Source organism: Chiloscyllium plagiosum, chromosome 5 (genome assembly GCF_004010195.1).
Source record: "Chiloscyllium plagiosum isolate BGI_BamShark_2017 chromosome 5, ASM401019v2, whole genome shotgun sequence".
NCBI classification, from domain to species: Eukaryota; Metazoa; Chordata; class Chondrichthyes; order Orectolobiformes; family Hemiscylliidae; genus Chiloscyllium; species Chiloscyllium plagiosum.
This window is the reverse complement of record NC_057714.1, coordinates 18,340,448-18,354,035: the sequence shown is the minus strand read 5'-3', so window position 1 is coordinate 18,354,035 and position 13,588 is coordinate 18,340,448. Positions and strand designations below refer to the sequence as shown.

General features: G+C 42.1%; 1 protein-coding gene across 3 annotated transcripts in view; it reads left to right on the top strand.

Moving 5' to 3' along the window:
- Positions 1-762: 762 nt before the first annotated feature.
- LOC122550270 (leukocyte elastase inhibitor-like) overlaps positions 763-13,588 on the top strand; it is a 31,591-nt gene continuing 18,765 nt past the window's right edge. The window contains exons 1-2 of one of the 3 annotated variants that reach the window (XM_043691017.1): positions 763-832; positions 4,653-4,829. In XM_043691017.1, coding sequence (XP_043546952.1) covers positions 4,662-4,829 — 168 coding nt within the window. In that variant the 5' untranslated portion in view covers positions 763-832; positions 4,653-4,661. The other 2 variants (XM_043691015.1, XM_043691016.1) reach the window with 2 other exon arrangements.

Genomic DNA, 13,588 nt, shown 5'->3' with positions numbered 1-13,588 from the left:
TTAACAAAGAACAGGATGGGTGTGGTGTTTTTGGCAGAGTGGGGCAGAGGAGGGGCATTGTCATGTCTGGTACCAGGGATTGTTAGACTCTGCAACAGGGGAAAGGAGTTGTACCCTGCAGTGGTCGAGGGTGCTTTTGGTGAGAGAAGTGGGTGACAGATCCTCGCAGAGGGCGCAGGAGGTGGTCAGGTCCAGTGATGGGTGACGGGGTGCCAGATAGTAGGGGGAGGAGTGGAAGTTAAGTCAAGCAGCAGTGAGTGTATGCCATGTCTATTAGGGAGAAGGTATGTCAGGTTGGGCCAAATGGAGAGGAAATCAGATGTCAGGTTTGTGAGGGAGGATGTCAGTCCAAGAAGAAAAGGTGAGGAGGGCTGGGGTGTTAAGTCAGGGTGTGGTGTGTACGGGGTCTGCTGGAGATCAGTTTAATAGTTACCCAGGCTATCGACTCGTCCTTTAATTTTCTAACAATTCCTGTATAGCTATTAACTGCAATGGAACCTCCAAAATCTCTGATAAAAATGGATACTTTTGGAGCGATCCAGATGCAGAGGAATTTCCCATTCGATTCTTCAATTTCCTGGGCAGTTCCCTCAGAGTCTGCCACACTGGGGATTCTGTGGGCTTCTGACAGGCCACTCCCACCCATGCTGCTGTCTTGCCAATGTAATGTCTGCACCTGGATCAACACCTGCAACCTCCCTGTTCTGATGCAGCAGAGTAATGAGAGTTCAACTTGTGCAGTCTTGCAGATTTGCACTTCATTGTCAGGTGTGACCTTACAAGCCTTTCACTGTGCTGTAATTCAACCCAGCAAGGAGACCCACCTTAATTTGTAAGTTATCAATTTTATGCTCCTTTCCCTCAAGGCTATGGGTAAAGTGGGTCAAATTGTATATTTTTGGTGGTACTGACTCAGTGGCCTGAAACACCTCTTTTATATTGAAAGATTCTATGGTTATATGATTCTTGCAATTTGGATTGTCATTATAGTCAAAAGGGTAGCTTGTCATCAATTCAATCAGTTATATTTGGATAATTGAGTTCAAAAAATGAGTGACACTGTTTACAAGCTGTTTTACAAACTAGAAGTTTGTTTTCATCAATTGAATGATATGTAATTATCAACTGCAAGTTTTCTTGACTTTGTTTGGCCTAAAGCTGTGATGGACTTTGAAATCTGGAGTGAATGTTGATGGCTACCTTGCCCTGACTGGAGAACAGGAAATGCAGAGGTAATGGAAGACTCTGTACAGTTGCTGATGGATTAATTGAGTCCATTTATCAGGCAACTGCAGTCCTCACTTTAACCATGTAACAATCACTATTTGAGTGGATTGTGAGCCATTCCTCCCAATCTGAACATCACACAAACGAAACTTCTCCCTGTACTGTTTTATGATGTGGTCTGTGCTGCAGAACATCAACATGCGGAAATCTCACTTCTGGGCCGAATCCCGAAATAAAAAGTATGTGTGTCTTTCAAACCAATATGATTTGTGATTATCTGCTTAAGAGAATGAAATTTCCTTGATTTTCTCTCATCACTGAGTCTGAGAGAGAAAGTGATTCAGGAATTTTCAGGAAGTGGCCCTTCTAGTTCACTTGTCAAATAATTGGAATACAAAGAACAACGCACAAAGCAATTTCCACAGTTTGGAAACAAGAATGCAAAGATAATTTTATTTTCAAAGTTCAGGTCAGCATCCTTATTTTGGTATGTTTAACAAAAACATATACTTTTAAACAAAATACTTAAAAGTAGTTCACTTAACAACTTGGAGTTTTATAAAATTGTTTGACATTTTTCTAAAATTATTCCATTATAAAGTACCAATTTTTTGATGGGGTAATTATACCATTCTTTCCAAAACTCTGCCTGACTGAACATGTTGTGCTAACACCTAAAATGAATGGGCGAGGAATCAAAATGTATTGACTATCAGGTTTCAATGTAGACTTGCAAACTCTTTCCATTAACTCATTGGTGATTAAGAAACACGCCCTGAGACTAACAGTATTTAACAATGCACAGTAACACTTTTAGAGAGTAGGAGCAGTGAAACAAGTTTGTGCAGTTTTAATTCTTGCAGCGCGAAGGCAGGTAAGTAATCAAGACTATATTTTTAGCGCCATTTGTAGGTATTATTGCTGAGTATCAAAGATTTAGTAAGATGATAAATGAGCATAATTAATCATTTAAGAAGAAGCAAGAGGACAACCAAAGTGTTCGCCAACAATGCTTTTTGAAATAACGTCTCACATATCGCCAATGAGGTAAATTTTAAATAGGGAAAGACTGCAATATTAATGATGGTACTTAACCACTGTATTCAGTTACTACTTTACATTTTTCCTTCAAACATATAATTCAATATGCAAGCAAGGCAAAAGTGAGGACTGCAGATGCTGGAAACCAGAGTTTACATCAGAGTGGTGCTGGAAAAGCAGGCCAGGCAGCATCCATGGAGCAAGAAATATGCAAGCAAGACAATCCAAATTGCTGTTACAATGGAAAGATTTTAAAGCTCCTTTTATTAGATCATTTCCTCTCTGAGGTTCTGAGGACTGAACAAGGGGAGTAGAATGAATTGGTTTTGCTGGAGGAAACTGGTTTGGTTCAGATGGGCTAAATGGCCTCCTTTTATGTTGTAAATGGTGCCTCTGTGTTAAGTTGTGATCCTTGATAATTGTGGGTGTTTTAAGATACTTAAAAGCATTCACAAAAGCAAGGGTTCTGACAATCTTGACAAAACTGTAATAAGTATAACACTTATGGGTGCAGTATAAGATCTGCCTCTTTGTATTTATGGTTTTCTGTGATGGTTTTATCAATTGTAATTTTAAGTGGTTTGAATTAATTGTTAGATAACACATCTAACTCAGCAAACTCCTTCTTGAGTCAAGCAAAGTTTGTTCAGTTTGAAATTGAAATAATTAGAACTTCTGGGTCAGCGTTCTTCACTGCCAGAGGAGCCATAATGCAAATCAATCTTGATTTGGAAGTGCCGGTGTTGGACTAGAGTGTAAAAAGTTAAAAATCACATATTATGAGGTTATAGTCTAACAGGTTTATTTGGAAGCACTTGTTTTCAGAGCGCTGCTCCTTCATCAGGTGGTTGTGGAGTATAAGATCATTAGGACACAGAATTTATAGCAAAAGTTTATAATGTGATGTAACTGAAATTATATATTGAAAAAGACATGGATTCTTAGTTAATTCTTTCACCTTATAGAATGAACATGATGGTTTCAGTTTTTTTGTATGTAAATCACAAAACATTTTTAAATTCTCAAGTGAACTTCAACAATTGGTGTCATGTCGGCCCAGATAATGCATTGAAGGTGAGGTGCCCTGTGTGAGACTGTCTGTGCCACAATGTTCAGACTGATTCTAATCTAAAAAAGGGATTTACAGAATCTTACATGGATTCATGCAGCTTTTGAGCAAAATAAAATGTAATTCTGTAAGTACAAATTCACCCCACAAACTTATATGTGTGTGTGTGCATGTGTGTGTTTGTATTGTGGAGGGGTGGGGTGGGGTTATGAGTGTCTGTGAGAGAGTGTGGTATGTATGTGAGTGTGAGTGTAAATGGGTATATGTCTGTGAGAGAGTGCGTCTGTGCGTGTGTGTGTTGCAGCACATACAATCCATTCAGAGATCTTTCTGCCACCTAGCCATATGCCCCGAACTTTCTGTTGTTTAATTAGGAGATGGAAGACATCAAAAGGTGTAACATATTAATGCCTGTTTTTTTAATACCTCATCTGACCCAATTGGTAGTTTATCCATGTTGGAGGAGATTTACGCATGATATCCAGCAACTTTATTCCTGATGAAGGGCTTTTGCCCGAAACGTCAATTTTGCCTGTCCTCGGATTTTGCCTGTCCTCCGATGCTGCCTGAATTGCTGTGCTCTTCCAGCACCACTAATCCAGAATCTGGTTTCCAGCATCTGCAGTTATTGTTTTTATCCAGCAACTTTAGCCAAGCTGCTGTTGAACAAGGGTTAGGACTACCTTTAGGATTCTTTAGTTCATCAGAAGGTCCCACACTGTAGACCCAGGCCATCCGTGTCCCATTAACCCTGGCCTTTTAAACCCATCCTGCTACTCACCTCACACTGATTCCTGATGTTTCCCTCATCGCTACACCAAACTCCAAACTTATCCATCAGTCCATGCTCCTCACTCACCTTTAGGAACTGTCATTCCTTATGGGGTATATCTCAAAATGCAACTTTATTTCTGATACATCTCTTCAATTTTTTTGGATGATTCTTGTTCAGCTGAGTATTTCCAGCATTTTCAGTTTTTCTTTCAGATTTCCAGCATTAACAGTATTTTGTTTTATATGATCTATGTTTTATTCACAGTTTTGTCTTTGGGTCTTTGTCTGTCACAGAACACTTGACTGAAAGAGTAGATGGAATATCATTTTGAAACAGCCAGGGGAAGGTGTGTGTGATAGCAGCTTCTCTTTAGATTTTCCTTCTCCCAAATGCGTGGGAAAAGCCTGAAATTTTCATTAATTCTTCTTCACAAATGAATGACTGAGATCAGGAACTCAGTTTCAGGAGAATGTGGAATTAAATCACTCATGCCATCCATCGCACATCCTTAACTTTCAACCATGTTTTGTTTTTCCTAAGGTTTTCAAAATGGATTCTCTGACTGTTGCAAATACCAAATTTGCCATTCTTCTGTATAAGAAGCTAAAGGAAGGAAAAGGAAATGAGAACATTTTCCTGTCTCCATTAAGTATCTCAACTGCTCTAGCCATGGTGTATCTCGGTGCTAAAGGCAACACTGCTGCTGAGATGGCTAAGGTAAGGGAAGGTTGAATACATGATTAATACATGAATTGGAGATCATGGGGTCAATTTTGCACACCTGCATTCTTGGTGTGGTCTTTTCATGAATAGAAAGGCTGAATCTGTAACTGGTATAGAGTGATTGATCAAAGAGTCTCACATCAGTAATGTTCTCTGCTTAATGAGGAGTTTCAAAAAGTCATCATGGGGAAGGTCAATTCATCAGAACTTTAAACGTTTAATCATGAAAAAATTTATATTGACACGTTCTAGTTACATTTGTGCACTATCAATATTTCCTGAAATATTTAATCAAACCTATCATGTTTGTTTTTTTCTGTCGGATTTTCAATGTACAGTTTCTATTATGGCTTTATATTGCTAGCTTTATTCACATACTTGTGGTGTGTGGCATATAAATCACTTGAATATAATGGGCCTGGAGCTCTTGTTGTGGGGGTAGGAGAGGGGCTGTTGTTTCCTTAATCCTATCCTGAAACCAAGGGAATAGGGAATTAAATAAAAAAGGTGGCATCAGTGGTCCTTTCAAAATTGTTTGGGAGACTTCTGTGGTGAAAAGGAGGTATGTCAAGGATTTACCTGCTTAATGTATATGGCTGTGTTGGGTGAAAATGGTAGATCCTTGAGAATTGACTGTGCTGCTGCATTATTAGTCATTTTGGTAGGTGTAATCTACAATTTCCCCACGGTACAAACTCTCGAGATGCACGCATCTGTTGAAATCTCCACTGGGGCCTCACTAAGCTAGGCCTTTGAAAATACAACAACAGTAAGTTTGTAGATAACACCAAAATTGGTGTACAGCTGTAGTGGGCAGTGAAGAAGGTTACCTTGGAGTACAACAAAACCTTGATCAGATTGGTCAATAGGCTGAGGAGTGGCAGATGGAGGTTAATTTAGATAAATGTGAGATGCTGCATTTTGGAAAGGCAAATCAGGGCGAGACTTATACACTTAATGGTAAGGTCCTGGGGAGTGTTGCTCAACAAAGAGACCTTGGAGTGTAGGTTCATAGTTCCTTGAAAGTAGAGTCAAAGGTTGATAGGATAGTGAAGAAGGTGTTTGGTACACTTCCCTTTATTGGTCAGTGCATTGAGTATAGAAGTTGGGAGGTCTTGTTGCAGCTGTACAGGACATTAGTTAGACCACTTTTGGAATACTGCACTCAATTCTGGTCTCCCTGACATAGGAAAGTTGTTGTTAGACTTGAAAATGTGCAGAAAAGATTTATAAGGAAGTTGCCAGGGTTGGAGAGTTTGAGCTATAGGAAGAGGTTGAACAGGCTGGGGCTGTTTTTAGAGAGGTTTATAAATTTATAGAGGTTTATAAAATCATGAGGTGCATGGATAGAGTGAATAGTCATGGTCTTTTCCCCAGGGTAGGGAAGTCCAAACTAGAGGACATAGATTTAAGGTGAATGGGGAAATAAATAAAAGGGACCAAGGGGCAACACTTTCATGCAGAGGGTGGTACGTGTATGGAATGAGCTGCCAGAGAAAGTGGTGGAGGCTGGTACAATTACAATGTTTAAAAGGCATCTGGATGGGTAAATGAATAGAAGGGTTTAGAGGGATATGGGCCAAAAGCTGGCAAATGGGATTAGATGAGTTTAGGATATGTGGTCAGCATGGATAGTTGGACCAAAGAGTCTGTTTCTGTGCTGTATAACTCGATGACTCAATGGCTCTGTAATTGGTTGAGTTAAAAGATAAATTACACTTCCTCATAAGGTACGAGCCAAAAATGTGCTTAACGTCTGTACGGAGATAACTGATGGACTACGTCTTCCAGTTTAAAATCTATAGATTCCGTCTCCGCACACCCTTTCTGTCAGTGTCCAGTGAATCCATTCAGAAGAGTTTTCTTATAGGTATGCCATATATGAAGTACTGTTCGGGACCTTCTTGTGACACATTGAAACTTAACGTGGCAGTCTTCCACCTCGCTGTGATACACAATCCCAGCTGGTATTGGTGCAGCTCCTTCATGCTTGGGATTTGTATCCAACTTGGGATACAAGGAATTAACCCCTTCCCCAGTCCAACACCGGCATCTCCAAACCCATTACATTTGGCTGAGTGATTTCCCCCACCAAATTAACAGCTGCTTGTCTCTGCGGTCCTTCCAGCAGCATGGTTGATCCTGGCTCCTGCAGGAGCGCCAACTGCCTGGATACCCTGCAGTCCCTTGTGAAGTGGCTTGTGTGTATAGAATTCTAGTAGCTCCCTTGTGACAACTGCTGGCTTGGACCTCCCTGCTGCTGATCACTATCTCTCACTGAAGGATATAATGCGTGTTTCTTTAATGCAAATTGGCTTTAATACAATTGAAGAATTGAAGAATTTAGTTATTGGTAGAACATGAACTTTCCTTACATGGATTGGCTATAATGCAAATCTGACCCCATTAGTTTAAATGAGGCAGCTATTGCGCGATTTTCTTGTAACGCAAGGACACACAAGACCGAACTATTGTGTTATATCAAAACTGACTGTATGAAGGTGGATCGCTCCGATAATAACTCCCTTGTTTTGTTGCCCCCTTCATTACTCCACACAGGATGGAGGTTTGGTGCATTTTCCCTTGTTTGGTTTGGGATGCTCTGATTGATGAATCTTTTTCTCCCAGGCCATCTTCCTTATCAGCTAAGGTTCTGTATGGGTGTTGTCTGTGGGATTAAAGTTTTTGCTCTGTTTTGTGGTATCAGGCTGTGTTGGGTGAAAACGATATATCCTTGTACTGTGCTGCTGCATCGTTAGTCATTTTGGTGGGTCTAAACTACAATTTCCCCAAGGTACAAATTCTCTGTATGCATGCGTCTGTTGCAATGTTGGCTGGGGCCTCACCAAACTAGACATTTGAAAATACAACAACAATAAGTTTGCAGATAACACCAAAATTGGTAAAGAGGATAGTGAAGAAGGTTACCTTGGAGTACAACAGCACCTTGATCAGATTGGACAGTCCAGTTTAGGTTCCTGAAGATTCCTGTGAACTGTGCCCACAGGTGCCTGGCAAATGCAATTGGGTGCTCTCCCTTTTGCAGCCTAACTGTATTTAATTCCTCCATGGGTTCTTCCCTGTTGTGTCCTACAACAGCCAGAATTGCCGATTTTGTGGCCTGCAGCTCCCCTCCTTCCATATTCTGAGGATTGGGTAAGGCAGAAGGATTGTGGGGTTCAGGCACATTCACATTAATTTTGCCTTCTCAACATTGTCAAATCCACGAAGAACCCTTTGTTGATAAGTGCATTTGACAAACAAATGGGGGTCAGCTGTGGTCTCAAATATTTTTTGCTCTCTCCAGCCATTGTGCCAATGGAAATGGGTTTGTCTAAGTAACTGGATTATTGTCTAGCTGTCCTGACAGATTTACTGGGTTAATTGGGGCAGAATAAGATTTGAGGGGTAATGAATGCTCTACTCCCTTCTGAAAGGCAGCTGAGAGGTCCCAATCTTTGCCACTTTCAGTGTATTTACAGGCTTGTAAATACTTCCTCCCAATCTATCCCATAATTGCAATCCCCCATCTGATTCTCCTATCACAAATGTGCATATCACTTACCTTTGCACAAAGAGTTTAATTTTTCAATCTCATGTTGGCTGTTCGAATGGTCCATGCTGTGGGCTCTAGTTTCTTTGCCAGTCTGGTGCAGGACTCTGAACACAACCTGTAAGTTATTGCATTTCATGGTCAGCTCGTCCACAACCTTTGGCTCTGTCTGAATCACTGACCGTGTGCTGCACCTCTGGGCACGATCTATCGCACTGGGTCTGAAAGTGGCCCAAGTGTGCTCACTTGGATCACCTGGTTCCTCTGCTTCTGCTCTGCTGCTTTGGCTCTTGCTTTCTTCAGTTCCTGCTTCCCTTCCCCCAGCTCCCTGGGTACGCCACAGGTACATAAGGACATGCCACGACCTAACTCACTAGCCACGCTACCTTATATAAAAAACGTACCTGAACTGACAGCCAGACTTCTCCAACCACTTGGATTCATGACAACCCATAAACCAACAGCCACGCTGAGACATTAACTCACCAGAACGAATGACCCTATACCCATCATTTGCAAGACAAACATAATTTGCAAGATTCCATGCAGGGAAGGAAAAGGTGCCGGATGCTGGCAGGTGGAACTAGATTGGGTTGGGAGATCTGGTCGGCATGGACGGGTTGGACCGAAGGGTCTGTTTCCATGCTGTACATCTCCATGACTCTATGACTGCGTGAAACACTATATAGGACAAACAGACAGACTAACTAGCAGAACTAATTAACTAACAAACAGAACACCATCTCGCCACTAAACGCTGTCCCTAGTAGTCATCCACACAGTTGACAGGGATCACAAATTCGACTGGGGCAACACAACGATCACAGGACAAGCTGAACAGAGGACAGCCAAAGAGTTTTGGGAGACATGGCACTCATCCATGGACTCCAACAACAAACATTTAGACCTAGACCCAGTATACCGTCCACTACAATGAACAACTGGAAGCAGCAACCGGAAGCAGCAGGAACTAAACCAAATCAATTGCAGAAGACACAGTACAACACCTCTTCACAGGACGCTCCGAAGCATTGAAGATGTCACCTGGACAGGCACAAAATGTCTGTAAATTAACTTCCTAGCTCAGTGAATATACCCACGACAGCCAGCACTCTATCTACAAACCTTTACGCAAACCTTGTATTTGTAGAATCTCTGGATTCTCCTTAACCCTATTTGCCAAAGCTATGTAATGTTTCCCTTTTTGTCCACCAATCATTTTAATAATTTTAATAATTCATACACTGGCACTTTAGATTCCCAAACCGCTGGATTCTGGATGAAATTTTACCTGCAGTGTTCTGTTTATTTTCTTGTTATAAATTGTAGAATAGGGGAAAGATTATAGTAGGACAGATTTTTTTTAACAGCACTTCATCCTGTAGTGCAAAAATATTTTGGGTGTGGATCTAAAATATTTGAATGTATCTCAGAACTTTGAATGTAATCTGAGGTAAAAAGGCCTTGTACAAAAAAAGTTAAAAGTATTTGTGAGAGCTATTAGTTTTAATTTGGAAATTGAAAATACCAACAAACTTTCCGACAAATAGGAGAACACATTAATTATGATGACTGTCTACATTCTGAGACTTTTTTTTATTTAACAGTATATTTTTATCATGTTTGTGTTCAACCTCTCTATGCCTACTTTAAAGTGAGTGGGTGACAAGTTTATTACTGCAGGACACTTAAATACAGAGCTTCAATTCAACTGTCTTTAACTGTGTACGCTAGTTGAAAACTACATCAACTTCTTTATTGTGTGAAACACCCTTCAGTGATCCATTGCTGAAGGTGAGTTATTGAAAGATGTAGGAACTGTAATGATATCAGTGCAATGCTTGCAAAATGTGAGCATGATATGGAGGTCCCAGTGTTGGACTGGGGTGTACAAAGTTAAAAATCACGCAACACCAGGTTATAGTCCAACAGGTTTATTTGGAAGCACTAGCTTTTGGAGCACTGCTCCTTCATCAGGTGGTTGATGACAGAGCAGCGGTCTGAAAGCTAGTGCTTCCAAATAAACCTGGTGGACTATAACCTGGTGTCATGCAGTTTTTAAAATTTGAGCAGTGTGTGCAGGACAATGGGTAGTACAAATAAAAGAATGAAACAAAATACTGGAAATACTCAGCAGGTCTGGAGGCATATGTGGAGAAAGATAAACAGATCTAGCAAATGGAATCTTTTTGGTGTCTGAACAATGTGGGCTGCGGCAAGATTTGTGGCAGAATCATCGGAAATTCTGGTGAAATCTTTCTCAACATTAGGAGCAGCTCACGCTTTTTTTTGTGCCTTTTCTGAGCTGAGAGGTGAGTTTCCTGCCAGGCAATGGTGAGTTACTAGCTAAGGGGGATTGTTGCTTTTGAACACCTTATTAATGGCCCCACTCATCTCTTTTAATATGTAGCATCCTATCTTGTCAAACAAGCTAAACATTGAGAAATCTCAACATGGAAAACAGAGCCATGACTGACTTCAGCTCACCACTGGCTGTGAAGAACCTCAGTGAGGTTCAGTGCCAAAGAGCATCTCAGGGCTTCATCCATGAGCTCTAGCTGAATGCACCCTTCTTCCATTGACATTGCCATCTGGCGTTTGCCAATCTCTCACAACCATCAAGGTACCTCTCTGATTCTGTTGCAGGCTGCTTAGGCACCACAGCCTCACTTTGCACTGGAAAGTGGATTGAAAGATTGCAATGGGGACAGGCTCCCAGCTCACAGTTTGGACCAAGCTATATCACAGAGCTGATCGCTTGCTCTCTCAGTGCTTACTTAGCACCTTCTACATTCTCACAGTATCCATACCTCACCTTGCCTGTTAGTACACTGGTGCTTCAGACAGAGCCTAAAGGCTGTCGGCACTGCTGCATTGATGTGGTTTATTGTGCAGAAATAGACAGCCTCTTTGTCAGTAGGAATCTGTCTGGGTATGGGTTGGGTAACCTTGACCGGGTCTCTGGCGCTGTGAGGCAACAGTGCTAACCACTGTGCCACCGTGCCGCCCACAATAGACAGCCTCTTTGTCAGTAGGAATCTGTCTGGGTATGGGTTGGGTAACCTTGATGTTAATTTAACACTGGCAGCATATACCATTTGCCTGTGCAGCACGCACACTGCAAATGTATTCAACCAAATGATCAAATCGGCAATTGGGCTAGGGGCTCAGTTTTCAGCCCAGTCAAAGGGGGAGGATGCTGCCAATCAGGGTTTCCTAGTGCCATCAGTCACAGGCACAGTCCACGCTCCGTCCAGGGGCTTAGCCGTAATCATTGATCTGCTTAGAATGGTCATTGTTAAGGGACTTGTCTGACTGTAGTTCAGGGAGTGAGCAGTGGTCTATCCTTAAGGACCAGTAAGAGAATCGAGTAGTCAGCATTGCCTGTGTAGTGACAGCTGCATTGCCTTCCATCACCTGGTGTTCTCTAGTTGCAAAATGCAATGGAGAAATGGCACAGAGAACACACAGGCTGTGCAAAGTCACAGCCACTTTGATACATGAAACCTTGAGATCCATGTTTATTGGACATTAGAGCACTGAAGGGGAAAATACATTAAATATGTATTTGAAGGGGAAAATACATCTTCAGGAATCCTGAAGAAGGGCTTATGCCCGAAACGTCGATTCTCCTTCGTTTTTGATGCTGCCTGATCTGCTGCGCTTTTCCAGCAACACATTTTTAAGCTCTGATCTCCAGCATCTGCAGTCCTCACTTTCTCCTAATGATTTACACCCCACCTCACTTCCCCTAAGCCTGTGCTTTGCACCCTTCTGAACAATCAACACACATATTTGACTGCGACCACTGACTGACTTCAGGCAGACCTGGACATGACTGACTAGTTCCCAGACTACCATCTTCACATGTCTCCAATGATAATACAGAATTCCCCTGACTGCTTATGGTGGCTGAAGTGTCAACGCATTAACAGGCAAGGCAAGAGCAACTAGGTGTAAAGTGAGCAGCCATAGGATGCAGCCTGGTCCAGTTTGTGAGTTGGGTGTCTGTCACAGTGCACAAACTGTCCTTGCTACAGCTTTTCAATATTAGTTACCGGTACGCCCTGCAATGTTGGCCTCTATATCCTGAGCGTCCTACCATGACTTGGGTTGGAGGGGTGCCATGTGAATCTTAAGGTGTTGTCAAAAGTTGGACCCCAATTTTGGTTACCAAAGAGTGCATGCAGCTGCTGCCTATGGATTATGCCCTAAGATGCTATTTCTTGGTGAACAAAATGGAAGCTTTCACATCCAATTCGAGCTGAAGTTACAAGGTGCCTTCTCTGATTTCCATGTCATCAATTCTTGGTGCCTTGTTTGTTTGGTAGGTTTGGTATGATAAGAAGTTGGATGTCAATGAGGTGAAAGATACAATTTAACAAGGTCATTAACAAGTAATAATTGTCTTTAATATGCAATTCTCTGCTGCTGGTGAGGAGATTGCCTTGAAATCCAGCATTCCTAAAAGGGTCTAAGTTGCTTTCACCATTGAGATTGACCTTGTCTGATCTCTTATGTAATTATGCCATAACTTCCACCATAGCCCAAGTTGTTCAGCCCCCTATAAGTCTCCACATCCTATTTCTTAAATGGGGTGACCAAATGTCCTGGATTTTCTGGGTCTGTTCCAGAATCCAGCTTTTAGAGTCATAGAGTCATAGAGATGTACAGCATGGAAACAGACCGTTCGGCCCAACCCGTCCATGCCGACCAGATATCCCAACCCATTCTAATCCCATCTGCCAGCACCCGGCCCATATCCCTCCAAACCCTTCCTATTCATATACCTATCCAAATGCCTCTTAAATGTTGCAATTGAATTTGTCCCAGATATGTGCATTCTACAAGCATCATTTGTCCTCAGTTTTAATCATCCTAGATCATTGGTGTCTGTGTACTGTCGTTGAAAAATGTGGTGCTGGAAAAACACAGCAGGACAGGCAGCATCCGAGGAGCAGGAGAATCGATGTTTTGGGCATTAGCCCTTCTTTAGGAATGAGGCTGGTGTGCCAAGTAGGCTGAGATAAAAGGTAGGGGGCAGGGAATTTGAGGGAGGGGCGCTGGGAATATGATAGGTGGAAGGAGGTGAGGGTGAGGGTGATAGGCCGGAGAGGGATGGGGGCGGAGAGGTCATGGAGAAGATTGCAGGTGAAGAGGGCGGTACTGAATCCGGGGGTTGGGACTGAGATAAGGTGCG